At 38.4% G+C, this 27,641-nt stretch overlaps 3 protein-coding genes across 6 annotated transcripts in view; 2 read left to right on the top strand and 1 right to left on the bottom strand.

Moving 5' to 3' along the window:
- SENP5 (SUMO specific peptidase 5) overlaps positions 1-19,663 on the top strand; it is a 48,040-nt gene extending 28,377 nt beyond the window's left edge. For 2 of the 3 annotated variants that reach the window (XM_043873922.1, XM_043873920.1), the window contains exons 6-10: positions 2,236-2,313; positions 9,795-9,932; positions 12,891-12,974; positions 14,362-14,412; positions 15,285-19,663. In XM_043873922.1, coding sequence (XP_043729857.1) covers positions 2,236-2,313; positions 9,795-9,932; positions 12,891-12,974; positions 14,362-14,412; positions 15,285-15,395 — 462 coding nt within the window. In that variant the 3' untranslated portion in view covers positions 15,396-19,663. The remainder of the gene's footprint in view (positions 1-2,235; positions 2,314-9,794; positions 9,933-12,890; positions 12,975-14,361; positions 14,413-15,284) is intronic. The other variant, XM_043873921.1, reaches the window with a different exon arrangement.
- Positions 19,664-20,336: 673 nt separating this feature from the next.
- NCBP2 (nuclear cap binding protein subunit 2) lies at positions 20,337-26,151 on the bottom strand. Its single transcript, XM_043873923.1, has 4 exons — positions 25,992-26,151; positions 23,574-23,755; positions 21,161-21,299; positions 20,337-20,603 (listed from the first exon to the last, which is right to left on the bottom strand). The coding sequence occupies exons 1-4, from the start codon at positions 26,067-26,069 to the stop codon at positions 20,532-20,534; spliced, it is 471 nt and encodes a 156-aa protein (XP_043729858.1). The 5' UTR covers positions 26,070-26,151; the 3' UTR covers positions 20,337-20,531.
- A 49-nt stretch (positions 26,152-26,200) lies between these two features.
- On the top strand, positions 26,201-27,038 carry NCBP2AS2 (NCBP2 antisense 2 (head to head)). Of its 2 annotated transcripts, XM_043873926.1 has the most exons (2): positions 26,201-26,567; positions 26,725-27,038. In XM_043873926.1, exons 1-2 carry the CDS (start codon positions 26,300-26,302, stop codon positions 26,778-26,780), a joined length of 324 nt encoding a protein of 107 aa, XP_043729861.1. In that variant the 5' UTR covers positions 26,201-26,299; the 3' UTR covers positions 26,781-27,038. The 2 variants fall into 2 exon arrangements, with proteins under 2 accessions (XP_043729861.1, XP_043729862.1); XM_043873927.1 differs by having other exon boundaries at positions 26,205-27,038.
- The last annotated feature ends 603 nt before the right edge of the window (positions 27,039-27,641 follow it).

Genomic DNA, 27,641 nt, shown 5'->3' with positions numbered 1-27,641 from the left:
GCCCCAAATTCTCCAAGCCAGTATTCAATAGTACGTGAACTTCCAGACATTCAAGCTGGATTTAGAAAAGGCAGAAGAACCAGAGATCAAATTGCCAACATCCTCTGGATCGAAAAACAAAAGAATTCTAGAAAAACATCTATTTCTGCTTTATTGACTATGCCAGAGCCTTTGACTGTGTGGATCACCACAAACTATGGAAAATTCTTAAAGGGATGGGAATACCAGACCACCTTACCTGCCTCCTGAGAAATCTGTATGCAGGTCAAGAAGCATCAGTTAGAACCAGACATGGAACAACAGACTGGTTCCAAATCGGGAAAGGAGTACGTCAAGGCTGTATATTGTCACCCTGCTTATTTAAATTACAGAGCAGAGTACATAATGCAAAATGCTGGGCTGGATGAAGGACAAGCTAGAATCAAGATTGCTGGAAGAAATATCAATAACCTCAGATATGCAGATGACACCACCCTTATGGCAGAAAGTGAAGAAGAACTAAAGAGCCTCTTGATGAAAGTGAAAGAGGAGTGAAAAAGTTGACTTAAAACTCAACATTCAAAAAAGGAAGATCATGGCATCCAGTCCCATCATATCATGGCAAATAAACGGGGAAACAGTGGAAACAGTGGCTGACTATTTTTCTGGGCTCCAAAATCACTGCAGTTGGTGATTGTAGCCATGAAATTAAAAGACATATACTCCTTGGAAGGAAAGTTATGACCAACCTAGACAGCATATTGAAAAGCAGAGACATTACTTTGCCGACAAAGGTCCGTCTAGTCAAAGCTGTGGTTTTTCCAGTAGTCATATATGGATGTGAGAGTTGGATTGTAAAGAAAGCTGAGTGCCGAAGAATTGATGCTTTTGAATTGTGGTGTTGGAGAAGATTCTTGAGAGTCCCTTGGACTTCAAGGAGATCAAACCAGTCCATCATAAAGGAAATGAGTGCTGAATATTCATTGGAAGGACTGCTGCTGAAGCTGAAACTCCAGTGCTTTGGCCACCTGATGCAAAGAACTGACTCCTTGGAAAAGACCCTGATGCTGGGAAAGATTGAAGGCAGGGGACAACAGAGGATGAGATGTTGGATGGTATCACCGACTCGATGGACATGAGTTTAAGCAAGCTCCAGGAGCTGGCGATGGACAGGGAAGCCTGGCATGCTGCAGTCCCTGGGGTTGCAAAGAGTCGGACACAACAGAGTGACTAAACTAACTGAAAGTGGTTCTCAAAGTATGGTCCCCAAACTAGCAGCATCAGCATCATGTGAGAATTTACTAGAAACGCAAATTTTTGGATCCATCCAAAATTTCTGGTAAGTCTGAAACTGAAGAGTGGGTCCTAGCAATCTGTTTTAATAAGCACTTCAGATTCTGATGCACTCAAACGTTGGACAGTCTCTGCCTAGAGATGGCTACTATAAGCATTTTAATGGATATCTAAAGCTCCATGGTTCTCAAAACAAATGTGCATCAGAATCCTCAGATACCAGATTGCTGAGCCCACTTTCATAGTTTCTGCTTTATTAAGTCTGGAGTGTGGCCTGAGAATTTATACTTTAACACGTTCCCAGGTGATACTTACACTGCTGGTCTGATGGCCACATCCTGAGAACCTTAGCACTAAAGGGAGCAGTTTTATCACCTCAAGTGAGTCAAAGTTACTGAGTAAATGCTTGAAGACCATAGTATGTTTACTCTCTCTGGTGAGCTGATACTCATTTATAAGCCAGAATTTTGAAAAGGCCAAGGATGCAGAACATGATGCGCCATATGACTAGAGTAATTTTTTCAGTGTTAACAGTGACCTTCTTATAGTTACTATAGGAGTCTCCAAATCCACATTCCTCAGATGGGATTAGTTTTGTACTTCCCCATCCCTTGAGTTCAAGCTGTTACCTTATTCTTTCATAGCCTTTTTCAACTTTATCACGTGATTTGATGAGATTTATCAGATTGTTTCTTTACTTGATTGGATTCAGGTCATCTGTTTACTGCCCCAGTCCAGTTCTGATAATAGATCACATCTGTAAGGTCATTCTAATGAAAATTTGAAATAGTCTTCTGTGAATTACTCTAATGTATGTTTTGGTCATTATTTTTAAGAAAAAATTTTTCCTCATTTTTTGGTCTGTCTTACATTCAGGGATTTTTAAATTTCCCTTTTGTTGTGAATTTAAGTCCTGACACAGCTTAATATAATCTTGAGTGCTTGTATTTGATGTCTTTCTAGGTTCACTTCTTCAACAGCTTTTTTCATAGACAGCTGGTTACCAAAGGGTATAATGGAGTAAAAAGATGGACTAAAAAGGTATTTGCTTTATTTCTTTTTTATTCTAAATTTGAAATGCAGATGAAGCTATCTTTACTGCCAATATGATATATAGTAGAAACAGGCCCATTAACTTAAAGTTGCTTTTTGTTACTTCTTTTAAATCTTTTTGTTTGAAAGACAAGACACTTGTAAAATTTTTGAATCTATCCAGTTGATTGGAATCTGCTATAACAGAAAGCACTGGATTGGAAGTTAAAGGTTCTGACACTGTTATTAGCTGGCTGTGCAACTTAGATAAGATGGTTAATTTGGGCTTCAGATTGGTTATTTATAAAAACAAAATGATAAAGCAATCCCTAAGGTTCTTTCCAACCTTAATTTCTCTGTATTCATTGACTATGTCAGAAACATTATTTTAAAAGCCTATTTATGTTCTATTTTTGATATTAAGTCTTATGAAAGTGTGGGTGTAAATTATTTTTGCAAAGTACAAACAGCTGCTAGGTAGGTTTTTTGTGCAAGGCATCATCAGTAGTGCCAAGATAAACTAAATTGAAGAGTGCACATCTGGGGAAATAATGAACTCAGGATTTAGACCTGGGTTCACATCCTGGTTCAGCCACTTAACTAGTTGTAAGACCTTAGGCAAATTACTTAATTCCCTTAAGCTTCAGTTTTATCATCTAAAAAATGGGAATGCCAGTTATATTTATCTTGTGAGAATTAAATGAGAATGCATGTAAATCACTAAACATGATAAACATACGTTAAGTAGTCATCATTTTTATATTATGCTGGTAGAAGCATGGGAGAAGAAAGAATAGCCGGAATGCAGAGACCCAAGAAGAGAGTGGCATGAAGAGAATCTGATTCAGAGATGCAGGGCCTTGTGGTCTACATTTTAAATTTTATCCTGAATGTGTAAGAATCTATTGAAGGGTTTTAGGTGACGACATCCAATTTGTATTTTGCTCTAGTGGCACTGAAGATGGATGAATGTGGGAGCAAAGTTGATGTGAGTAGGCCACTGCAGATTAACTGTACTTTAAATTACAATACTAGAAGAGATGGGAGTTTTACACAAATACGAGTGTGACCTAGGAAGTAAATTAACAGGACTTGGTGATGAGTAGGTTATGCGGAATGAAGAAGAAGAACTGTGAAAGATGACTTCCAAGCATGTAACTCGTGCCACTAGATGGGCTGTGGTGGTGTTTATATTAGAAAAATTGAGGACAGCTAATTAGTAGGGGATTGGTCAAATGAAAAATATACATCCAAGACTTCCTTGGTGATCCAGTGGCTAAGACTCTGGGCTCCCAATGCAGGGTCCTGGGTTTGATCCTTGTCAGGGAACTAGAGCCATCCCACATGCTGCAACAGAGATTGCGAGTGCCACAGTTAAGACATGGTGCAGCCAAATAAATAAATAAAAGTAAATATATATATAAATAAATATATGTATATACATCCATATAATAGGATGCTGCTTAACCAGGAGAAGTTACATAGCTGAGGAAAGATGATCATATGTAATATGGAGTAGAGAAAGGTTAGACAGGTATATCTTGAAGGTATTGTTGGTTTGGTTCTAGACCATGGCAATAAAGTGAATATTGCAAAAAAGTGAGTCACCAGATTTTTTGTTTTCCCAGGGCATATAAAAATTACATTTACACAATAGTCCCTTATGTTTGTGATAGTATTATGTAAAAAAAATTATGTGCATACCTTAATTAAAAATACCTTTTTGTTAAAAAAAAAAAAAATTCTAACCATTCCCTGAGCCTGAGTGAGTTAGAGCAATAATATCAAAGATCACTGATCATGAATAACTATAATGAATATAATAATAATGAAAAATTTGAAATACTGTGAGAATTACCAGAATGTGGCAAAGAGACATGAAGTAAACAAATGTTGGAAAAATGGTGCCAATAGGCTTTATCTATGCAGGGTTGCCATAAATCTTTAATTTACAAAATATGCAGTATCTGCACAGTACAGTAAAACAAGGTATGTCTTGTAAATAGCATGGGAAAATTTCTGAATAAAGAATAACATGAAATTGAAGGAATAAAGCCAAGTATAATTCAGTGTCATTTCATTAAATAGAATAAATTGTTCTATCCTCTGGACGCTCTCAGATTGGATTTCATCAGAAAATCCAACTATATGCGTGTATAAGAAACAAACATAAAATAATATGAAAAAGCTTGAAAATAAAGTGACAGGTACTAGGCAAATGCAAACCAAAAGAAAGAAGTGGCAGTGGCAAGCAAAAAGGAGGAACAGTAGTATTAATAGCAAATGAGGTAGAATTTAGTGTGAAAAGTACACTGTGATAAAATTTTAGTATATAGGAGACATAACAGTGATTACAAAAGCAAGGAGACTTTGGTAAATAGTGATATTGAGAGACCTCTTTCATAGTTGGACAAATCTAGCAGATAAAAAATAAGACCATATATAAAAAATACAACCAGTGTTTTTGGCTTAATAGATTTATACTAGATCTTTATATCCCTCAAAGAAGAGAATATACATTTATTCTTATATCCAAGAAACATTAATAAAAATTGATCATGTACTTGGCCATAATTATTACATATACTATTCCTTAACCACAGTTCAATCAAATTAAAAATAAATAATAAAAGGTGTCTAAAAAAATCTTTAAAATTTTCACACATATACATATTACTTGATATAAACCTTGGGTCTAAAAGAAAATAGATTATATACAAATGATCTAGTAAAGGACAGAAAAGGGAACACAATCTTAGCAGCTGCTATGGAATAAAATGAAATCTCTTTTGAGAAAAAAATAATAGTCATAAATGCCATTATTATTAAAGAAAAAAGGAAAAATAGAAGAATTAAGTACTTACTAAGTTTGATTACATTAAGAAAAATTATGGAACAACCAAGAATTTGGAATGCAACAAATAGTGAAACAATGAAAGTACAAAGAAAATCCACAGAAGAATTTTAAAAAATTAATCTCAAAGCAGCAGAATCCATTCTGTGTACAACTTAAAACTCTGATGATACAAAAGAAAAATGAATTAATTCAACTATATAAAAAGGTAAACAGTAAACTGGGAAAAATTTGATATTTATGTGAAACATTTGATATCAAATGTATGTATCAAATATCAAAGAAATATTTTTTAAATATATAAATGCTTCTACACATCAATAAGAAAACAACCTCACCAACTCAATAGAAAAATGAGTGAATGATAAGAATAAAAAGCATTATAAAGAAGTCCTTGAGTTCTAGATATAAGTCTTATGTCAAATCTATATTTTTTATTGTTTTGTCTCAGTCAGTCTCTAACTTTTCTCATTTCTTTAACATGCATTTTGATGAATAGAGATTTTTATTTTGATGAAATCTAATTTACCATACTCTTTTCTTTTATAGTTTTGCTTTCTATATCCAGTTTAAGAAATATTTGCCTCATATATTTTCTTCTAACAGCTTTATAGTTTTAGGTTTTACATTTACATCTCTGGTGCATCTCAGTTTTTGTGTAATCATAAGGTTGCGATCAAGGTTTTTTTTTTCCCCTCCATATACATCCAGTTGTTTCAGTGGCATTTCCTGAAAAGACTTCTCTTTCCCACTTTAATTGCTTTGGCATCTTTGTAGAAAGTTAACTGACCATATATGTGTGGGTCTATTTCTGGACTTAATGTTCTTTTGCACTGATCTCTTTGTTCTTATGTAATACCACACTGTCTTGATCACTGTCTTTATAGTTTGTCTTTAATCAGTGTTAAGTGGCCAGGTTTAGCCTTCTTTTTCAGATAGCTTTGGCAATTCTAGGTCCTTTTGCATTCTCATCAAAATTTCAGAATCAGTTTGTCAATCCCTACTTTTAAAAAAACTTGCTGGGTTATGATTGGGATTGTGTTTAATCTGTATGTTCATTTGGAGGGAATGGAGACCTTAACAGTATTGTCTCTCAGTCTATGAACATGGTATATTTTCCATTTATTTGGATCTTTAATTTTTTTCAGCAATATTTTTACAATCTTAGTGTACAGATCTTGCACCTAAATGTATCCATAGGTATTTCATGTTTCTGAAACTGCTATAAACAATTTTTTTAATTATTATTTTTAAAATTTTATTTATTTATTTTTTTCATTTATTTTTATTAGTCGGAGGCTAATTACTTTGCAGTATTGTAGTGGTTTTTGCCATACATTGACATGAATCAGCCATGGATTTACATGTGTTCCCCATCCTGATCTTCCCTCCCACCTCCCTCCCCATCCCATCCCTCTGGGTCATCCCAGCGCACCAGCCCTGAGCACTTGTCTCATGCATCCAACCTGGACTGGTGATCTGTTTCACACTTAATAATGTACATGTTTCGATGCTATTCTCTCAGATCATCCCACCCTTGCCTTCTCCCATAGAGTCCAAAAGTCTGTTCTATACATCTGTGTCTCTTTTTCTGTCTTGCATATAGGGTTATTGTTACCATCTTTCTAAATTCCATATATATGCGTTAGTATACTGTGTTGGTGTTTATCTTTCTGGCTTACTTCACTCTGTATAATGGCCTCCAGTTTTATCCATATCATTAGAACTGATTCAAATGTATTCTTTTTAATGGCTGAGTAATATTCCATTGTGTATATGTTCCATAGCTTCTTATCCATTCGTCTGCTGATGGGTATCTAGGTTGCTTCCATGTCCTGGCTATTATAAACAGTGCTGCGATGAACATTGGGGTGCATGTGTCTCTTTCAGTTCTGGTTTCCTCGGTGTGTATGCCCAGGAGTGGGATTGCTGGGTCATATGGCAGTTCTGTTTCCAGTTCTGTTTTAAGGAATCTCCACACTGTTCTCCATAGTGGCTGTACTAGTTTTCATTTCCACCAACAGTGTAAGAGGGTTCCCTTTTCTCCACACCCTCTCCAGCATTTATTGCTGGTAGACTTTTGGATAGCAGCCATTCTGACTGGCATGTAATGATACCTCATTGTGGTTTTGATTTGCATTTCTCTGATAATGAGTGATGTTGAGCATCTTTTCATGTGTTTGTTAGCCACCTGTATGTTTTCTTTGGAGAAATGTCTGTTTAGTTCTTTGGGCCATTTTTTGATTGGGTCATTTATTTTTCTGGAATTGAGCTTGCAGGGGTTGCTTGTATATTTTTGAGATTAATCCTTTGTCTGTTGCTTCATTTGCTATTATTTTCTCCCATTCTGAAGGCTGTCTTTTCACCTTATAGTTTCCTTTGTTGTGCAAAAGCTTTTAAGTTTAATTAGGTCCCATTTGTTTATTTTTGCTTTTATTTCCAATATTCTGGGAGGTGGGTTATAGAGGATCTTGCTGTGATTTATGTCAGAGAGTGTTTTGCCTATGTTCTCCTCTAGGAGTTTTATAGTTTCTGGTCTTACATTTAGATCTTTAATCCATTTTGAGTTTATTTTTGTGTCAGAATTTTTAAAATGTTATCTTGCAATTATTTGCAGTTAGTATAGAGAAATACAGTTGATTTCTCTATATTGACTTGTATCCTGTGACTTGTCAAACTCACTGATTCTAGGAGATTTTTATAGATTCTAGGAGATTTTCATAAATGATCATGTCGACAGGTAGTGACTGTTTTATTTCTTCTTTTCCAAACTGTATGCCATCTTTTTCTTGCTTGATTGCACTGGCTAGGACTTCTAGTGCATTGTTGAATAAAAGTAATGAGGGAAGACACCTTTGCCTTGTTCTTAATCTTAGGAGGAAAGAATTCAGTTTTTCACTGCTATTTATGATGTCATTTGTAGTTTTTTTTATAGATATTCTTTATCAAGTTAAGGAAGATATCTCCTATTTGTAGTTTGCTGAGAGCTTTTAATCATAGATAGATGTTAAGTTTTATCAAATGCTTTCCCTGTATCTAAGGGATGGTGCTATGTTTTTTCATCTTTATCCCATTAATGGGATTCAGACTGAAGGAGCAGCACCTAATCTTGAGACATGTCAGTCTTAGAGCCACATGATGGTTCTTGAAGCTTCAGCTTGGTCATGACATAAATTCACTTCTCTTTACCATGCATAGGTTAAAGCAAATCATGTGACCTGGGTCTCCTGCACTGTAGGCAGATTCTTTACCATTTGAGCCTCCCTCTTATAGGGAGGACAACAAATAATTGATATCAGTAATATAACTGACCACACATGTCATTCTTAATTGTATGTAATAGGTTGTGTGTGTGTGTGTGAAAATTAATACATTAAAGAAGAAAAAGATCTGGAAAGATATAAACAAGTGTATCTTTTTATCTGTACTTTGTAATTTTTATTTTAAAATTGCTTTATAATTAAAAAGTTTAAGAAAAATGTAAATTTGGTCTCATTTAATACTGTATTTTAAATATGATTCCTTGTTTTAGATACTCAGAATTTTTGAGCCGGAAAGGACCGGTTGTCTGTCCTGTTCAGTACTTCCTGTCCACCTTACCTCCTAGGTCTATTCATACAGAAACTTTGCAGAAGTGCTTTGTTCCAAGGTTGTGTAAACTAGTGGAAGATTCCTCTAGAGCAGGACATTATCTTAATATCAGAAAGCAAAGAAGGCTTGAGAAATAGTTGCTAAGAATCTAGTTTAAAATAGTCTTGTAATTGTTTTAACTCAAGGAATCACAAAAACACAAAAATCACAAAAACACCTGAAAAAAGTCCATTCATCCTTCTATAAAATGTCTATTGAATACCTACTTCTTTATCATCCAGTCCACAACTGGGATTTTAAATGGTATAGTGAATGCTTCTAGATTTTAAAGGACATGTATTAGGATATGAAGCGTGAGTTCATAATAAATAATTATCAAGGATATTTTTCTCAATTTCGACAACTGAGAGATCCAAGATGGTGATAATGATAACAGCTAAGATTTATTGGCTACATATAATGGTTAAGCATACTTTGTGCATTTTATATGTATTGTCACTCTCAACAGCTTCATCACGTGGGTACTACTGTTATCTGTAGATTATAATTGAAGAAATCAAGGCACAAAGAAGCTATGCAAATTGCCAAAGTCTTCTGACCACAGAGCTACAATTTGAACTTGACCAGGCTTACTTCAGAGCCCATGATCTTAACCACTATACTGAGTCTCTAGAAGAAGGCTAAAAGAAGGTTATGCTGTTTTCTAATATCACAATTCCTTCCTAGATAGGAATTGATTCTAGGTCAAATATGTATATAAGAAAATTATTTAAGCTTAAAAATAAGTTAAATCATGTTAGGTAGCTAATAAGCACAGGTTTAGCAGGTGAAGTGGAAAACAGTGCTTTCTGTACCTTCAGTTTCCTTATTATTGTGTATTTTAGCTTACTAGTTATAAACATGGGCTTTAGATTAAGATCTGGCTTCACTTCCTAGATTAATGACCTTGGGCAGGTGAAAGGTTAGTAAATGGAAACTGCTGTTTCTTATTGGTTTGGAAAGCCCATGGTGATGGCTACATTTCTTTTATTTTTTTCTTGATCAGGTGGATTTATTTAAAAAGAGTCTTCTGTTGATCCCTATTCACCTGGAAGTCCACTGGTCTCTCATTACTGTGACACTCTCTAATCGAATTATTTCATTTTATGATTCGCAAGGCATTCATTTTAAATTTTGTGTAGAGGTAAGTTAATATACTCCCCTACTCCTTTTTTCCTATTCATTTTGTCATTGACCAAATGGTGTCTCAGCTCTAGGATAGAACAGCAGAAGTCAATACCACATGTGATCAGCTTCTGTCATGTCATGTCAAAATGTTGGGAGAGGAAAGGACTATAAGAGGAACCTCCAGATGGGAAGAGGTAGCAGTCCAGGATCTGGATCCCTCTCTGAGATACCTGCCCTATTTGGATTTCATCAGATCTTTTTTCAGTCATTCCCTTTAAACTACATTTTGAATATGGATAGAAATCATTTTCTGGGACTTCCCTGGTGGTCCAGCAGTTAAGACTCCATGCTTCCACTGCAAGGGGCACAGGTTTGATTCCTTAGGGAACTAAGATCCTGCATGCTGCGAGGTGCAGCCAAAAAAAACAAACAGAAATCATTTTTCTTGGTTTCTCCTAGAGCTAAAATTGGTTTGTATCTTCAAAATAACTTCTGTAGAATGAATCAGAGCCAAGAGAATCAGCTGGCAAAATATTAGAGTTCAACTAATAAGAGTTCAACAAGATGGCAGGATACAAAGCAAGAAAAATCAGTATGTTTCCTGATTTTCCTGCACTAGCAAGAGCTAGTTAGAAAATGTAAACAGATTTCATTAAAAAAAAAAAAAAAAACAAAGAGGTGAGTTACCCAGGAATATACCCTAACAAAAAAGGGGACATTCTTTGAGATGAAAACTCTAATGTATATAAAGGAAATCTGAATAGATGGAAAGATAGGCACACTCAATATTAGGAGATTAATTCTCCCTGAACTAATATAAACCAATTTTTGTCCTAATCAGTTTCTCAGAAGGATTTTCAATGAAACCTGATAAACTCATCCTAGAATTTATATTGCAGAATTCATGTCATGAACAGCTAAAATAGTTTTGAAGTAGAAAAAAACTGAAGGAAGGAATACTTGGTCTACTAGATGTCAAACCATACCACAAAGTTTTAATAATTAAAACTTTTAATTATATTGGTTAGGAGTAGACAAGTAGATTGGTGGAACAACAGAGATAATCTAGGAATAACTCATGTATATGTGGAAACTTAGTATATGATAAAGTTGAGGAAGGACAGGCTATTTGATGTATGCCTTGGGAAAGTTAGCTATTTGGAAAAGTAAAATACAAATTCTGTTTCATACTATTCATATATAAGAAAAACAAATTCCAGATGGAATAATGAGCTAAATATAAAACATAAAACTGAAAGTTAAAAAAAAAAACAAAACTGAAAGTTAGACTAAAATATAGATGTTATGTTCTCAGAATATGAAAAGCTTTCTTATCCAGAACCAAAAAAGCAAGACTATATCATAATTTGAAACTTAAGTATGTCATAAAGTTAAAAGGGATTGACTTGGAGAAAAAGCTACTGACATATATAACAGTCACTTTCTAGAATATAAAAAGAACTACAAATGAGCAAAAAAAAAGAAGGATCTAAGAAATGGACAAAGGATAAAATAAGTGATTTTTAGGAAAAATGCCAGTAGCTGTAAAACCCATGGAGAGATGCACACCAGAAAATGGGAAATGTGCTGCAGTCAGTGGGGTTGCAAAGAATCGGTCACGACCTAATGAATGAACAACAAGAAATTAAATTACCTCAGAGTTCCATTTTTTGCCTATTATGTTAGGAAAAGTTTGATGGTACTAAAGTGGGTGTAAGGAAATAGGCATTCTCATATTTTCTGGTGGAGTGTATAAATTGATACAGCCATTTGGGGAATAACTGAAGTTCTAGTTGCTTCTAAGTGCCTTTTAAGTAAAAAAGATGCATATCCTATTACAAACTAGTTCTGTTTCTTGGTATATACTCCATGAAAGTACTTGTGTATGCACCCAAGAATGGGGCACACACCAGGGTGCTCATTGCAGCATTACTGATAATAGTGAAAGTCAAAATGAACTAAACTTAGCTCTACCAACAGAATAGCTGAATAGATATACTGTAATATATTCACAATATTAAACAGACCATAGCAGTTACAGAATATAGTATTGGGTTGGCCAAAAGTTCATTTGGATTTTTCCATACCATCTTACAGAAATACCTGACTAACTTTTTGGCCAACCCAATAGATCTTTGTGTCTTAACATGGAAAGATTTACAAGACCTACTGAGTTTGAAAAGGCAAGTTGCAGAGTGATACAATATATGGGGAAAAAAAATATGAATACACAGACGTGTATATGTATGTATATACAGACATACACTTGTGTATATATACATGTACATACACATTTCTCCTCCACCTTCAGAGGGTTAATTTAATTCATGTAACCTCTGACTTCACCCTTACAGAAAGATAGCCAGAGAAAGATATGCACAAAGAGGTGGAAGGCATAGGGGAAAAGTATAAGCTCCAATAGGCTTTATCTTGGGAGAGATTTCAGCATTGGACTTGACTGTATTAGTATCCAGAATGAATTTAAATAACATAACTTTCTAGAAACTGAGTGATACTTTTACCTGCAGCCCTCAAAAATATGGAATATATCTAAGGCTAGAATGTTTAAATTTAATTTCAGTGATTAATGATTTCTGCCATGGATTCCTTCCCTCTGTTGAGCATTGGCAGTAATTAAGACATTCTTTTTGTTTTGCCAATATTTCATTTTAAGTTTCAAATTCACCAAGCTGACTTATTCCTGGAAAAGGCTGACCATCTTATTAAAAAGATCTAATTAAAACATATACCAGTGTCCACAGTTTTAAGTGCATACAGGATAGAAGGTCTGAGTCCTTCACTCTATAAAACGAAAAAGGTCTGAAGTCAAGTTCCAGCTCTAAACTCTTTAATGCATACTCTGCCCAGTGGTGGGGCCACAGCCTCCTCCTTTGCTTCTATCTGCTGTGGGCAGGTTCCATTTTTCACCAACTGATGGAACACAGCATCTGTGTTGTGGTTTCTTTTTAACCAGAATATAAGAAAGTATTTGCTGACTGAAGCCAGAGAAAAAAATAGACCTGAATTTCTTCAGGGTTGGCAGACTGCTGTTACAAAGGTAAGTAAGTGATAAAAATGAAAACCCAGGCATGTCAAGGGGCTGAAATTATCTAAGGGGTGGGTGTTTTTAAATGCATATGAAGACTGATCATGAAGATAACCAAAGGAGAGTCTGGAGGCTGCAGGGAGGCAGCTCAGAATAAACCTCAGCTCAGTATTCATCATTTGGCTGCCCAGTTTCCCGCTGCTTGCTGGAGCAAGTAAATTCAGTCATTTCATCCCTGGGGCAGCTTCTGATGATATAGTTGCTCTGTTAAAAAAGACATCTGCTTCTTGCCTCATGGCTCTTATTTCCAGATGATTCATATAGACCCAGAGAAATACTGACATGACTATTTTGGATTCACCAAGGAAACAAGTGCACTGGGCTGCTTTCCAGGCATTTGGGGAAGACAAGTGGCTTGAGAGCTTCAGCTCTGAACACAGTCTAGAAGCAGCACTATGTATAGCCATAGACAGTAAAGCTGTATATGGGGCAGAGTAAGCAGGCCTACCCTTTTAACTCTGTCACAGATACCAGGGTCTTGCATTTTATGCTTTGTTTTCCAAGTGTTTTTATATTTATGATCTCATTTGATCCTTATAATCTGAGTTAGGCAAGTCATTTAGGAGTAAGAAGCATCTGTGACCTTCCCCAAAGTTCATCAAAAACATTGACCATCAGGTCCTTGAACTCAGGTCTATTTGGATCAATGACACAATGTTAAAGAGGCAGAGTCTTGAAATAAACCTTTAACCCAAACCCAAAGGGTCAAGGTTTATTCATTTATCCTTGAACTAAATGCTAACTTTTAAACTTATATTTCGTGTTTCATAATAAACTAAGGTAGTTTATTATGTTGAAACCAGAACTGCTTTTGTGAATATTGTGAACTTACCCAACAGTATATCCAGGTATTCCCCTAAATTTAATCAGGATCTTTCATGTTTCAACACTTCAGGCAGAATATAGTAACCAGTTCTTTGGAAAACATTCTGTTTACCTTTACAGTGTCTTTAAAAGAATAGGACAGAGTTGTGAAATACGAGATGAAGAGTGAAGACTGCCAAGCAGCATTTAGTACTAAGTATTCAGAGTCCAGGTCTGTGTTCTCTGAGTCACAATTCCATTTTGATTCCATTGTCAGTGAATTGATAGCAAAACTGATTATCCATGGAAGTTTTAAAATAGGATTTTTGACTTCCCATTTCTCATGTTTAGGCAAATGTTCTATAAGTTACTGATTGATAGCTCTTTTCATGTGGCCAGGTGCCTCATAAACTCAAAACACTTTGTAAACCAGAGGTATATAGCAGCTGTCTTGGATACAAGTTTCCTGCAGCTTTTCTTATCTGACAGGGAACACTTGATTTTATTTTAATAATTGTTTTATTTTTCCCCTTAGTGTATTCCACAACAGAAAAACGATAGTGACTGTGGAGTATTTGTGCTCCAGGTAAAGAATTTTTTTTTTTGTATTTACAATTTATAAACTTGTTGGGTTTAGAGAAGGGGGATCCCTCTGATGTGTGCATGGTACTAGGTACAGGTAACAGAACATTTTTCCTCCCAAACCTTCTATGTCATTGAAAAGCAGTAGTTCTTGTGTTTTCATATATTATCATTAGGAAGAACTACCTTCTAAGGCTGAGGATAAATAATTGGTATCCCCGTGTATTATCAGGTTTTTGGCAAGTCACATTGGAGACTGACCTGAATTGATCCTGTCATACACTCTTGGCATTTGTAGAATTAACTATATTTTTTTAACCACTGGCAAGTAGTCTTTTACCACAGAGTAAAAACTAACTAGATTTTAAATAAGGGCCACATTTGGACACTGTGCTTTCTCATGCTGCAGGTTCCCTTAGGCTTCAAAGAGCTATTGAAAAAGTTGTTATATTTATGAAGGAAATCATAGTTTATAATCCATGATTTACAGATTTTCAAAGATCTTGGAAGATGGGCTCACTCATATGACTTATGAATGTCTGGGGTTTGTAAACAAACTCAGGTTCTCACTTAAAGGCCATATTAGGTTTGACTGCATTCTCAGCAAGTTTCACCTTGAGAACTGGAACCTCTATGGCAGTTTTGCTTTTCACAGTATTGAGTGGGGAGGGAGGGAGTATCCCAAGCCATATACTTACCTGAAAATTTGACTGTAATTTGGAGGTAAATGTTTTAAAACAGTATGTTTTACAAGTCTAAACCAACTTTTAACATTTGCCTTAGACCCTATTCTGTTAAGTCTGCATCTAATAAAATGGTGCGTTGGGCTGGTACATAACTCCACATGCCACTTAAGTGTTTCTGGGACCTTTCCAGTACTGCAAGTGCCTCGCCTTAGAGCAGCCTTTCCAGTTTTCCCAAGAAGACATGCCCCGAGTGCGAAAGAGGATTTACAAGGAGCTGTGTGAGTGCCGGCTCATGGACTGAATCAGCAGGGACTCTGGGAAGTCTGACCAGGTTGGAGCAGGTGGTTTGTTACTTGAATCTCCAAACACTTATTTGAATTTTTACAGGTATTTCAAATCAGTGGTGTTGGGCCACTATTGTTACCTCAAGTTTATTTTCTGCCCTTAACTCATTTCACTAGTGACCATGTACTATTTTTTAATGTTCAGTTTGGTTTCATCTTTAATTTTGTGGATTCTGTGTCTGTCCCCCCCATATTTAATATTTATTATCCAAACGCATGCATATAGACAGAGCATGCAGTGCAGAGTATTAAAAAAAAAGCCTAGTAGATTTGGTGCAGCTTTTGAAACTTAGTTAGACGTGAACTGAATACAGGTTTAAATTTTAATTCCAGAACCTAAAAATGCAGGATGTTTTTGATACAACGTAACTCTGAGAGTAGTAGATGTTCCCTGGGGCATAAAGGGTAGCTAGGAGGGGTTTTGACAGTCAGTCCGGTTTTATTTTTACCAGCAGCACCTTTCAGTGACTTCTCTCTTCAGTGAGTCCCATTCCTTTTAAAGGATGAAAAGGAAGTGGCCGTAAACTGACTGGTATGTTGTTTATGGTGGCACACATGTAAGCACAGTGCCTGCCTTGGGAAGAGTTAAGGTATGAGACAATGAAAGTGACCGTGAGGGTCCAGTTATCTTCACAAATGAGGTTTCAGCCTTGGCTTTAAGATTTATAATAAATGCTTTAATCTTATAAAAAGCTTTTGCTGGAACATTGAACTCCTTGGATTCTTCTGGTTTTGATCCATTAAAAAATTAGTATCTGTCAAACTAGTGGTCAAACAAATGAGGATCCAGCCTAAGAGTAATTTACAAGTTGTCACTTCCCCTGTGTTGTTTCCCACATGGAAGAAATTAAGATTTGCCAAATACCTATTTCAAGGGTATTTAAAATATAAACATTCAAAACCAAAGACTGATTTTAGGTCTTTTGGACGTGGATGGGGAAGAGAGGACGGAAAATGTGATAAGGGAGACTTGATACTGTGGGGGTTACAGCAAATGTTACGAGTTTCCCCCTCATTTCTCTAATGATCTCAGTGATATGCAGGGCTTGTGTGTCTCTGCTTGACCACCCCTGAGACTCCAGCACAGGAGTCCTTTTTTTTTTTTTGTTTCCATGAACCTCATCTTCTGGGGGAAAGCAGAAGTGGCCCGGTCCTTACCTTTTGCTGCATCAGGATTAAAGTAATGGATCTAGCATCTTTAATAGAGTTTTGTGATAACTGGAAAGGAAAGGAGGAACAAGCAAATGGCAAAAGATACTTGGGTTAATGCCTTGCTAGGTGTGCGGTGTTGAAAATAAAAAGCTAAAACGTGCAGTTTTACTTGGCCATAAGGTAGGGCTGACTGCCAGCAGTTGAGGGTGGAGTCAGAACATGTTTACGTGCAGGGTTCCCTATCCCCAGACATTCCAAGCACCAACACCAGTGTTTACATTATAAACAGGCCAGCACTTTCCTGTTCCCTCAGACTCAAAACTCCTTAGTATAAAACCAGGTCAGTATTTCTTCTTGTGCTTCATATCATTAGACTGAGATTAGAGGCACTTTGTGCTGCTACAGGTAGGGCTGCATCCACATTGGAAAGGTGACAAAATGGGTTGGGTGTTTTCCTGAGGTTTTCAGGCATAATTATGCAAACGAGATTTTTCAAATCTGTATGCCAGACGTTTGCTTACTTTTTTTTTTTTTTGGTAATTAGTAAGTAGGCTGTTAAAAATGTCATACTTTAGAGTGCCATAGTTCATATCTCACTGACAGAACCAGGCATGCAAGAGAGTTGTGTTCTGGCAAAAAATATTAATGCCCCAAGCTTGAGTTGTCATTTCTTTCAGTCTGAGAAATAGTCATTCTCTTAGCAGTGAGGCAGAGAGAACCTACAGCGAACTGTCCCAAGTCACGGGTCTGTTTCATGTCCAGCTTAATAGGGCACCTTGAGCTACACTGTCCAGCATGCTTTAGCTTAAATGTCAAATATTTTAAGTCTGGTTAAAATGTTTCTGTTATTCATGAAGCTTGTTTCAGTACACACAGTTACTTCTCACCTGCCCTTCCTACCCCCAAGTCTTGTGATTAGGTGTAAACCTCTATTTAGCCCAAGTCCTCCATTAGGATGGCCTTTTTTCCTGATGTTTGTGATATGGTTTTTGTGCAACAGAAATTTCTGAAATATAGTCTGGGCTGTTGGTAGAAGAGACAGGCATTGTTTTGTTTTACTCTCACTAGCTTGGCACTGAATTGTCTGGGTGCCCACAAGGTGGGCAGAACTTATGCTTTGGGGGTTGAGGGCAGGCCTTACACAAACTAAAAGCTGCTTATAATGTGCCTTCAACAAGTTGCTCAGTCCTCTCCATCAGCAAACTTACCAGTCTGCAGTTTCTTTTATCCTTTTGTAGAATCTATAGCAATGAATGTAGATTTAGTTCAACTTTTAGTTCTCTCAAACTAAATGGCTCAGACGGTAAAGCGTCTGTCTGCAATGCAGGAGACCCCGGTTTGATCCCTGGGTTGGGAAGATCCCCTGGAGAAGAAAACGGCAGCCCACCCCAGTACTCTTGCCTGGAAAATCCCATGGACAGAGAAGCCTGGTAGGCTACTGTCCATGGGGTCGCAAAGAGTCAGACATGACTGAGAGACTTCACTTTCACTTTTAGTTCTCTCAATCATAGAGAACCAGTCTTCTCTTAAGAAAGGGAGAAGCAGCAGCTGCTTGCTGCCAGCAGTCCCCAAATCTTTTTTTTGGCTTTGCTTTTTTCTACGTATCACTGAATATAATTAACACTGGTCACCTTGAATTCATAGTTGTAACAAAGGAACAGACCTGAGACATTGCCAGCACTAGCCTAAGTAGAGCTGCCCCCTTTCTCTGCAGTTGTGGTTTACTACTTCCTGGGTTAGAAGGAATAACTGGGAGCTCTGCATGGATCAGACCCTTCAGGCAAGAACCAGTGTGTTAATAGTGTGAATTAGATATACTGACTACCTGCTCTGCTTAATTGCTATGAAACTGAACTAATCAGCAGTTATAAAGCACATACTTTGTTATGTGCTAGGCTCTGCCTCCTGGCCTGTAGATAATTTAAGAAGACCTAGGGAATACCATCAGACGTGCTAATTGTATTTGGGTGTTAACAAAAGCAGATCTAGACAAGCTGTCCACTTAAATGGTACCTTTTGGTCAGAAAAAATTTATTTAAAGATTGTGATCATGTAAAATTACTCAAACCTTCTAGCAAAAATATTTTTTGAAAAATAAACTAAATGCCTTTATAAATGTGTGTTCTTGTGTTGGATAACATGTACTGTTTGGTGAGTAGTACTTTTTCCCAGTGGCATTCCGGTCATGACAAGGCTTATCTGAGTAGGCTCTAAGCAGCTCACTGTCCAGTGTAGCACTTTCTACAGTAATGGAAATGTTCTGTATTTGCATCCACTACAATAACCATTACCACAGGGAGGTATCGAGCATCTAAAATGTGGCTAATGTGACTGAGGAACAGTTTTAATTAGCTGCATGTAGCAAGAGACTACCATATTAGTAACTCTCAAATCAAAATGGACATGCAAATTCTGCACACCATTCAGATTCTCCCCCAAAATATATTAATATTCCAGAGTAAGAGTGTTTCAATGTCTCTTGGTGAGGAAAAACACAGTAAGTTGGGCCAATTTTATTGAAATCTGTTACAGAAGACAATTCAAATATGAAATACTGTTTGTGGTTTTAAGGCCTGTAGAAATCTGAATCACATTTTACTGCAAAATATAAAATACATTAATTCAAACTACTGTAAAAAAAAAAAGACTATGTCCTCATTAAATTACTTGCACATTTTCCTAAATACTTACAACTAATTTAGAGATATCCAAATAGCCAATTTAAATTTGAGAAAACACATGGTAACATGAAAGCTGTTCACATTGAGATACTCCAGCCCCAACTTCACAAACTCCTGGAAATTAGGAGATACTTTGTTGCTAGATGAAAAAAATCTCACTTAGGTCAGGGACTAGCAGTTTAGTAAGACTAAATTTAGTCTAGTAAGACTAGTCTAGTAAGAGCAAGAATTCATGTAACATAGAGAAATCATCTCTTGCCTTACAAATGCAAAATAAATCCTCTAGACTCCCTTCTGGGAGTTGTAGAGACCATCAGCTGACTGTCCAGTCTCTGAAACAGGCACATTTAGGGAAAAAACAAGACAGACTTCAGTATAAGAACTGGCCAAAACATTTCCCAAGGGAAGCATTTCTGATTTTGTTAAGCCATTCTCTCAATCTGTAAGCTCTTTAAAAAAACACCACCACCACAAAACACTCCATTCCCAAGATCAGTCTGAAAATGAAAAAATGAAAAAAATAGATCTGAAGGCGCTCACATATCACATATTTTGGAAAATGTGTTTAGTAAATAAATACCCTTCAATACCTGTCCCTTATTTCCTGATATACAAAGCATGTAAAGCAGGTGGTGGTCCCTGGGGCTGTCTAAAGCTTACTTTTATACCAACTGTTTAGGAATTTCCATTAAGTTTCACCTTTACAGATTAAAAATCAACACAGAAAAATTCAGTTATCAAACATCTGTTCCCCTAATTTAGAGCAAAGCTACATTACACAGCACAAGTCCACTTATTAAATTTTATCTTATGAAAACTTAAAATTTTAAAAATAGTAATTCCAGGTCCCAAGGTAGACCATGAACCTACTTAGATGCAAACATGGTAAACACTTCAAAATTTTTTCCAGTCTTCTAAAAGAAGTGTGTTTTTGGCTGACGGATCAACATTATACATCCAAGTCTGTTGCTAAGGAACACCATTTTTGACCTAGTAACAGAAATCATTTTGGTAATCTGACACAGAACCAAGATTCTAAGATTTAATTCTACAGAATTAAAGGCATTCTTTTGGATTCTGTTCTTTAATAATATTTAAGAGGAAAACCATGACAAGGCTTCCAGCTCAGTAGAGACATTGATTAAAGCTTGGTTTTTAAAAAAAAAACAAAAACAAAAGGCAGGCTTGCAGACCTTGGGTAACACCCGTCAAATTCAATAGGCCAAAGGAATGGGCTTTCATGATGGGGCTCTCAACCACTCACTGGTTTTGGGCCAGTTTTCCATAGCCACCTCTTCCAGCATCATAGTCCTGACGATATTCATCTCGTACCTTAATTGAAAAGAACATGTTAACAGTACAGAGAAGATTAGTTTAACAAACATGCCTTCCAAAATACGTCAGACAAATAACTAAGCCTTTTCAGATGTCATAATGTAAACATTATAAGCATAACATGATTTTGAGCAACTGATGATAAAGTTCAACTGCCCTGCAAAATTATTTTAATACTGCTTTTTTAAAAAAAACCAAACATCAGGCTTATACTCAGCATTCAAAGATAGCACATTCCAAAGAATATTTAAACTATGTTGAAATAAAAATGGAAAAGTTGTTTTAGTGCGTTCTGCTTTGCTCAACATTCCTGCAGGAGAATATTCAGCCCCTTGCAGAAGTCCAGTAATGGTTGCTTGTGAAGATGTGTAAAATATACTATTGGATGGCATTTAAAAATATTAATAATTTATCACCCCAATGGGTGGATTCACTTCAAGCCAAGGTTACAGACACAGTTATTTTGAAAAGAGCAAATACAAACTGACAAAACACTTATCGTTTAGGACTGGCGTCCTAGGCAAAGGCTGTGCACAGAAAACCTTCCTGCGTACCTGGCCCCCGGAACGCCCACGGCCATACTGCCTGCCCTCCTTAAAGCCTGCATCCCAGTCTGTACGAATGATCCGGTCATCCAGACGAGTTCCGTTTATATACCGCATGGCATTTTCTGCATCTGCTCTTGAATAGTATCTTAATTATGATTATTAAGGAATTAGCATTTCTCCAGACATATTTGTAAATAGAGGAAGAAACATCTAAATGAAGATGAGTTAAAGAGTACAAAAACTAATCCAACCAGATGGAGATCAAAGACATAATTTGGCTTGCATAGGCCTGTTGAGGTTGGTCCAGAAGCAGTCAAAAATGGTATTTCATCCTCAGCTACACTGATGGTTTTTTGGATAATCCTGTTAAATACACAGTCCCACTGTCTCCATATTTTGGTTTGCAAAAATACAGATATGTTCTGTGCAGGTTTAAACCACAAACTGTTATTCAAGGAAACAACAGCATCTTTTGGTTCCCTCAATATGAAGCTGTACATTCAAGAACAATCTTAAAAAGAGGTCACTGCATAAGACTTGCCATCGCATTTCATCAGAAGGAAACACTCAGAAAGTATCACTCAGGTCAGTGGTTCTAAACCAGATCTACTAAATCTATCTTTGGGATGTTACTAAAAAATATATGTAAGTAATTATGATTATAACTGGGTCTAGGAAATACTGATCTGGACCTTTCCCCTTGTCTTTAATTACACGGGTAGGGAAACACTTGCTGAAATTCCAGTGTCCAGTGTCTACACAATGCCTAGCACACATGGGCATTCAATAATTCTTTGTTGAATGAAATGAATGCTAAAGGGCAAATGGGGGCGAAAAAATACTGACAATGAAAGGTAGCCTTTCTTTCGGGTGTCATCTTGATTATTGATCTTTGACCTTCAAGGCAAATGCAAAAACACTCCAATTCTTAAACACTGATTAGTGTCTAATATTTTCTTTGTCTTTTTGTCCCCTGTGAATTATTTTACACTCTTGGCACCAGAGGTGAAAGCAAAACCTGGGCACTCGTCCCTTGTGTCTGAAGGAGGAAAAGAAGCTTGCAGAGCCCAGAAATCAGACACCGAGGTCAGTAGTGGGGAACAGGTGCAAAAGTGGGGTTTCTGATTCAACCTGATAGTGAGCACATTTTGTCTTCTTTCCTTCTCAGGGCCTCCATTAGACAACAGGAAAGAAACATACCCAAAGAGTAGAAGAAGCCATCAGCAGATTAGAGATGCAAAAGCTAAAGATTAATAATGGGTGAAACAAAGTCACAGTAGGAAATACTCCTGAAAGGCTTAAAGGAGACAGTAAACCCAGGAAGCTCTTAATTCCAAGTTGATTAAGTAGTAAGGCTGCAAACAGGGTTTAACTAAAGGTCTCTGTGTGGGAAGACGACCTGCTAGCAGGAACACATTTAATTCCAGGCAAATAAAAAAGACAGGGTTGTTAAAAAAAAAAAAAAAAGACAGGGTTGTGAACTAACTAACTGAAGGAACTATGGCATTGTCTTTAACATCAGCAAGCTAAAATCTTTATTCATTCTAGCATTTAAGAAACCCACATGTCCCAAAGGCAAGGCAGCAACTTAAGAAGCTCTGCCTAGATCCACAAAGTCAGCATTTTTCTCCAGAAACTAATGGATCACCAGAAATTTAAGGAAATTTTACAGCATAAATACAACAGAAAGAAACAATTCAAGGCACAGAAAATTCAAATGACATGGTGGACTAGGTCTGGAAAATTTCTCAAGATGACCAAAAAAGAAAATAACAGTTAAAAAACAAAATATGAAAAAAAATTAAAAAAAAATAAACAAACAAAAAAAACAAAATCTGAAAAGGTAAATCCAGAAGGTGAAATGTATGGAGAGCTTCCAGGGAGAGAATGGTCACAAGTAAATATGGTTACGACCTAAGAAAATCAAGCTTTATGCATCTACATAATACCATATAGCTGTTATAAAAAGAGGGAACCTACATGTGCTAACATGGAACAATCTAAAGTAGGTGAAAAAAAGTGCACACAATATGCCACCACACATACGTAGAGTCACTTCTGGAAAGACATCAGTGAGATTCATAACTAATGTCTCTTAAATTAGAATGATAATGGGGCTTTTATTTTTCAATACACTCTTTGGACTTTCTGAAATACCATAAGCATATACATTTTCAAAGATTTACTTAACCAACTATGAAAAAAGAATGGATTTCAGAACAGAATGTATATGTTACTAGCTTTCCCAGTGTAAACAGTATAGACATATTGGACAGAAGGTAGGAGTAGATGAAGGAAGAGGAGGTAAGTGCAGGGATGCTAATCAACAAATGTCCTCACTCATCTTTCAAAATAGGCTATCAGCTGCTCTCGGCCCCACCTTCAGTCAACAGCTACACGAGACACACAGGAAGGATACTCCACAAAGCAGAACCCACATGCTGTCTTCTTCATTTTATCCAGGCCCATGATGATTTTCTTTATGTCACCACTTTTGCTGAAGAGCTCATAGATTTGTTCTTCCGTTGTATAAAAGGAAAGATTTCCAACATACAATGTACAGCTTTTCTTCAGTAATTTTTCCTGTTCTTCATTGTCACCCTAGAATTTCCGAGATAGGGAGCAAAGTGGGGAAAAAAAAGGCACAAAACAATATGAAGGGTATGCTCCAAGTTACATTTTTTATAAGTGTGAATTTAACATGGATACCATACAGAAGCAATAGGTAATATGTCCACCTCTAGGGAGAATCAAGGGACTGCAAGTCAGGTTTCTATGTATGGTCTCATTTAATTTATTATCATCAATCTACCTGAGGGAAGATGGTTAAGTAACTTGTCCAAGACCACATAGCTAATCAGTAGTTGCAGTTGGAACCCAAGCCCAGTCTTATCCCTAATCCCATATTTCCTTAAAAAGTTCACAGGACAAGAGTCATTCTACAATAAAAATAGGTTTTTCAGGACTTTGGAATGAGACACTAAACAAGTTTACTACTGCAATTACTGACTTGTTAAAACTATGGTCAAGAAGCATTTTCCTCTTTTTTTCTCACATGTTTAAGTCATGTCCCAACAAACAGCTTACAGTTTAAGACAACTAGTGTTAGTACTTAAGGTATGACATAATATAGATACCATTCAGGAAATACTGTAGAAATTCTACAAGGCAGTATCTTACAGTAGTCTAAATGAAGCTATAGGCTTTAGACTGCAGATAGACAACAGTAAAAGTGTAATCTTGCAGAATGCTTGAAATTCAACATGGCTAATGATGTGGAACTTTCTAAAGTAATGAGCGATAGACGTGTAAAATAATGTCTGCGCATGTGTTTATTCATTCAGTCATGTCCAACTCTTTTCGACCCCATGGACTGCAGCTCACCAGGCTCCTCTGTCCATGGGATTCTCCAGAGGAGAGTACTGGAGTGGGTTGCCATGCCCTCCTCCAGCATGTCTTCCCAACCCAGGGATCAAACCCTGGTCACCTGTATTGCAGATGGATTCTTTACCAGTTGAGCTACCAGGGAAGCCCATAATCATGTCTGGTATATAGTAAACACTTAAAAAATTAAATGTTGAATAAATCTAAGATCTTTCTCAATTATGCCTCAAATTTGTTTTCCTACCCTACAAACACATTTTAGACTTTCTCCACATCTACCCTCTTCTATAGGTGATCCCTCCTTTCTCAATCTTCTGAATCTTCAGCAGTCTCTCCCTTTCTTGTGCTGGATTAAGATTACTTACCTCCATTGTAAATCCCTACATTTACAATCCCATAATCTCTAGAGGACTTCCCTGGTGGCTCAGATGGTAAAGTGTCTGTCTACAATGCGGGAGACAAGGGTTCGATCCCTGGGTCGGGAAGATCTCCTGGAGAAGGAAATGGCAACCCCCCTCCAGTAGTATTGCCTGGAAAATCCCATGGACGGAGAAGCCTGGTAGGCTACAGCCTATGGTGTCCCAGAGTCGGACACGACTGAGTGACTCCACTTCCACTTCCAATCTCTAGAGGATTATGAACTCTCAGGATGTGGAAAACTGTCTTCCCCTCTCTACGGTTTAGCACAGGCTTCCACAACAGCACTCAATACAAATTTACTAAATAACCAATAGTTAATGAGTGTCACCTTCACTCCATCCCTGTCTTTGCTGATACTGAAGAACCCACCTTGAATATCTGCAGCCTCGCCCATTTCACAGAATCTGCTATGACATGGGCCAAAAGAAAATTTCCCTCTTCGGAAACCCAGCAGTTTTCCGATTTTGACATCCAGACCCTTAACATGTTGGTCCCCCTCCTCACATCGAGAGCTCCCTAAAGGTGGAGGCAGGGCTCAACTTTGTCTGCCACCAGGTACATCTTTTGTAGGGCCGTTTTCCTAGCCATGGATAAGACGAGAAACGCCAAACACAGTTTGGTAGATATAACTTAAAAACAAAAGTCCCGGTATCTGGATCAGGATGGCGCTTCCACATACTGCACGTATCAAAAAGACACCCTTTTTCGATACTTGCAGCAAAGTCACTTTCCCGCGACACCGTTAGTGAAAACGCAAGCCACCACTACTACTGCCGCCCATCTGCAAATGGCTCAGAAACAGAGAGCTGCTGCTAGGGAATGTGAAAGCCTGCCTCAAATTCCCTTCCTACGAGAGAAGGGGATTCGATGATACCCAAACGCCCTTTCAGCATCCATTCCCCAAAAGGCACCGAGGCTTCCCTTCGCATTTCGGGATCCCAGAGAATGGGAGACGACACAATGAGACAAGAGCAAACCGAGTCTCAGCGTTCTGGCCCGAAGCTCCCCCTTCTCGCGACCCGGCTTCCCTCACCCGGAAGTGCTGGTCCCGGTACTGGCTCAGCTCGACGTAGGAGTCGCTGCGCAGCGCCTTCAGGAGGCCACCCGACATAGTGCAGAGAGGTGGCAGAGGACACAGCCACTCTAGAGTATAACGAGGTAGCTCCGGCAGTGGCGGAACCGGAAACGCGCAGAGAAGGCTGCGGAAAGGCGAAATCCCGTGCTCCAATCCCAGCGCGGCAGTGTCGTCACCGGGCGGCGCCAGCGCAGACGCGGCCCGTAGTCAGGTGTCGCCGATCAGAAGCGAGAGCGGCGTGCTCCAGGTTCCGGGTCGCTCCGAGGATGGTTCTGCGGCGGCTGCTGGCCGCCCTCCTGCACAGCCCGCAGCTGGTGGACCGTCTCTCAGAGTCTCGGCCCATCAGGCGTGCGGCACAGCTCACCGCCTTTGCGCTGCTTCAGGCCCAGCTACGCGGCCAGGACGCGGCCCGGCGCCTGCGAGCCATCGCGGCTGGGCCCGCTGGTTCCCTGGGCCGCCGCGCTGCCCGTTTCAGAGACACCTTCACTCAGGAGCTACGCCGGGGCCTCCGGGAACGCCCACGGCCACCATCAGGTAGCCAGAAAGGCCCGGGAGCAAACTCCTAAACCTAGGCTGGGCCGGGTCGAGGTCGCCTGCTTTCCCTCTGGGCTGGGCACCGGCCTCGGCGCTAAGGAGTCATCGCCGACAATACGCACGGCCTGGAATCCTGACTCAAGTTGTTTGCCTACAGAGGTCCAACTCATCAGAGAGCCCGGGCCAAACTTGACATCCCCAGGGAAGCCGTGATCGGACAGGACACAGCGAAGGAAGAAACTCCCCGAAGCCTGAGAGATAGTCTCGGCCCTGATTCACCGCGGGCAGAGACCCATGGACCTAAGTACAACCGGAGAGAGGTTTAACCTCAGCAAATGGGACTAAAACTAGTGATCGATGCTGCTGCCGCTGCACTAATGTAGCAGATGGCTACTTCCAGGGGAGATCCTGGATGGAAAGACAATCCTGCAACTGCCAAAAATCCTCTGATTAAATATGTGAGCTGAGTAACGGGTATTGTTACAGGACAAGGTTCTTTTGCCCCGTGCGCAGCAAGCCAAATGCGGAGATGCAAAGGTTTCCAGCGAAGAGGATTTACTGGCAAAGCAGCCAGGGGAGGAGAACTAGTCTCAGATCTGGTCTTCCTCAAGGGAAAGGGGTTGGGGTATTTATGGGATAAAGCAGCAGCAAGGCGGCGGGAGGTGTGGGGAAGATGATTGGAGAAAGGTGTGGTAATGGTAGTTCTGCACAGGTGTAACTATGCCACACGCATCTGCAGCTTGAAAAATGGAGGTTCTTCGCACCATCTGAGGGTGGAGTTTTCTGCTCTGTGATGTCAAAAGGTCAGGAGCATGCCCAGTTGGAGGGTTGGTGGTCCTATCCAGTCTTAACCAACTCACCTTGAACTAGACACAGCTGACCCCAAGAACCTGGAAAACAACTCACCATCAAACATAGCTAGGCTTGGTGCTGCTTCCAGGCTGTGGGAGTCATAAGATGACCTTGACTAGTGAAGGCAGATGAGATGGATCCACCCATGCCTTCAGTATGAACCTGGTGCTTATCTGGGAAGGTGGATTAGGATTCCTGGGACTGTAGGAATTATATAGTCCT

The sequence above is a fragment of the Cervus elaphus genome, chromosome 19 (assembly GCF_910594005.1).
Source record: "Cervus elaphus chromosome 19, mCerEla1.1, whole genome shotgun sequence".
NCBI lineage: Eukaryota > Metazoa > Chordata > Mammalia > Artiodactyla > Cervidae > Cervus > Cervus elaphus.
This window is presented reverse-complemented; position numbering and strand designations above follow the sequence as displayed.

Bases quoted from the DNA above. Each gene is read 5' to 3' on its own strand.
- NCBP2AS2 (XM_043873926.1), top strand. From the start codon at position 26,300: ATGGTTCTGCGGCGGCTGCTGGCCGCCCTCCTGCACAGCCCGCAGCTG. The intron at 26,568-26,724 runs GTAGCCAGAAAG...GTTTGCCTACAG, and splicing joins ACGCCCACGGCCACCATCAG to AGGTCCAACTCATCAGAGAG.
- NCBP2 (XM_043873923.1), bottom strand. From the start codon at position 26,069: ATGTCGGGTGGCCTCCTGAAGGCGCTGCGCAGCGACTCCTACGTCGAG. The intron at 21,300-23,573 runs GTATCCTTCCTG...ATCATAATTAAG, and splicing joins TGTGGGTTCTGCTTTGTGGA to ATACTATTCAAGAGCAGATG. The intron at 20,604-21,160 runs GTACGCAGGAAG...TTTTCAATTAAG, and splicing joins GTGGGCGTTCCGGGGGCCAG to GTACGAGATGAATATCGTCA.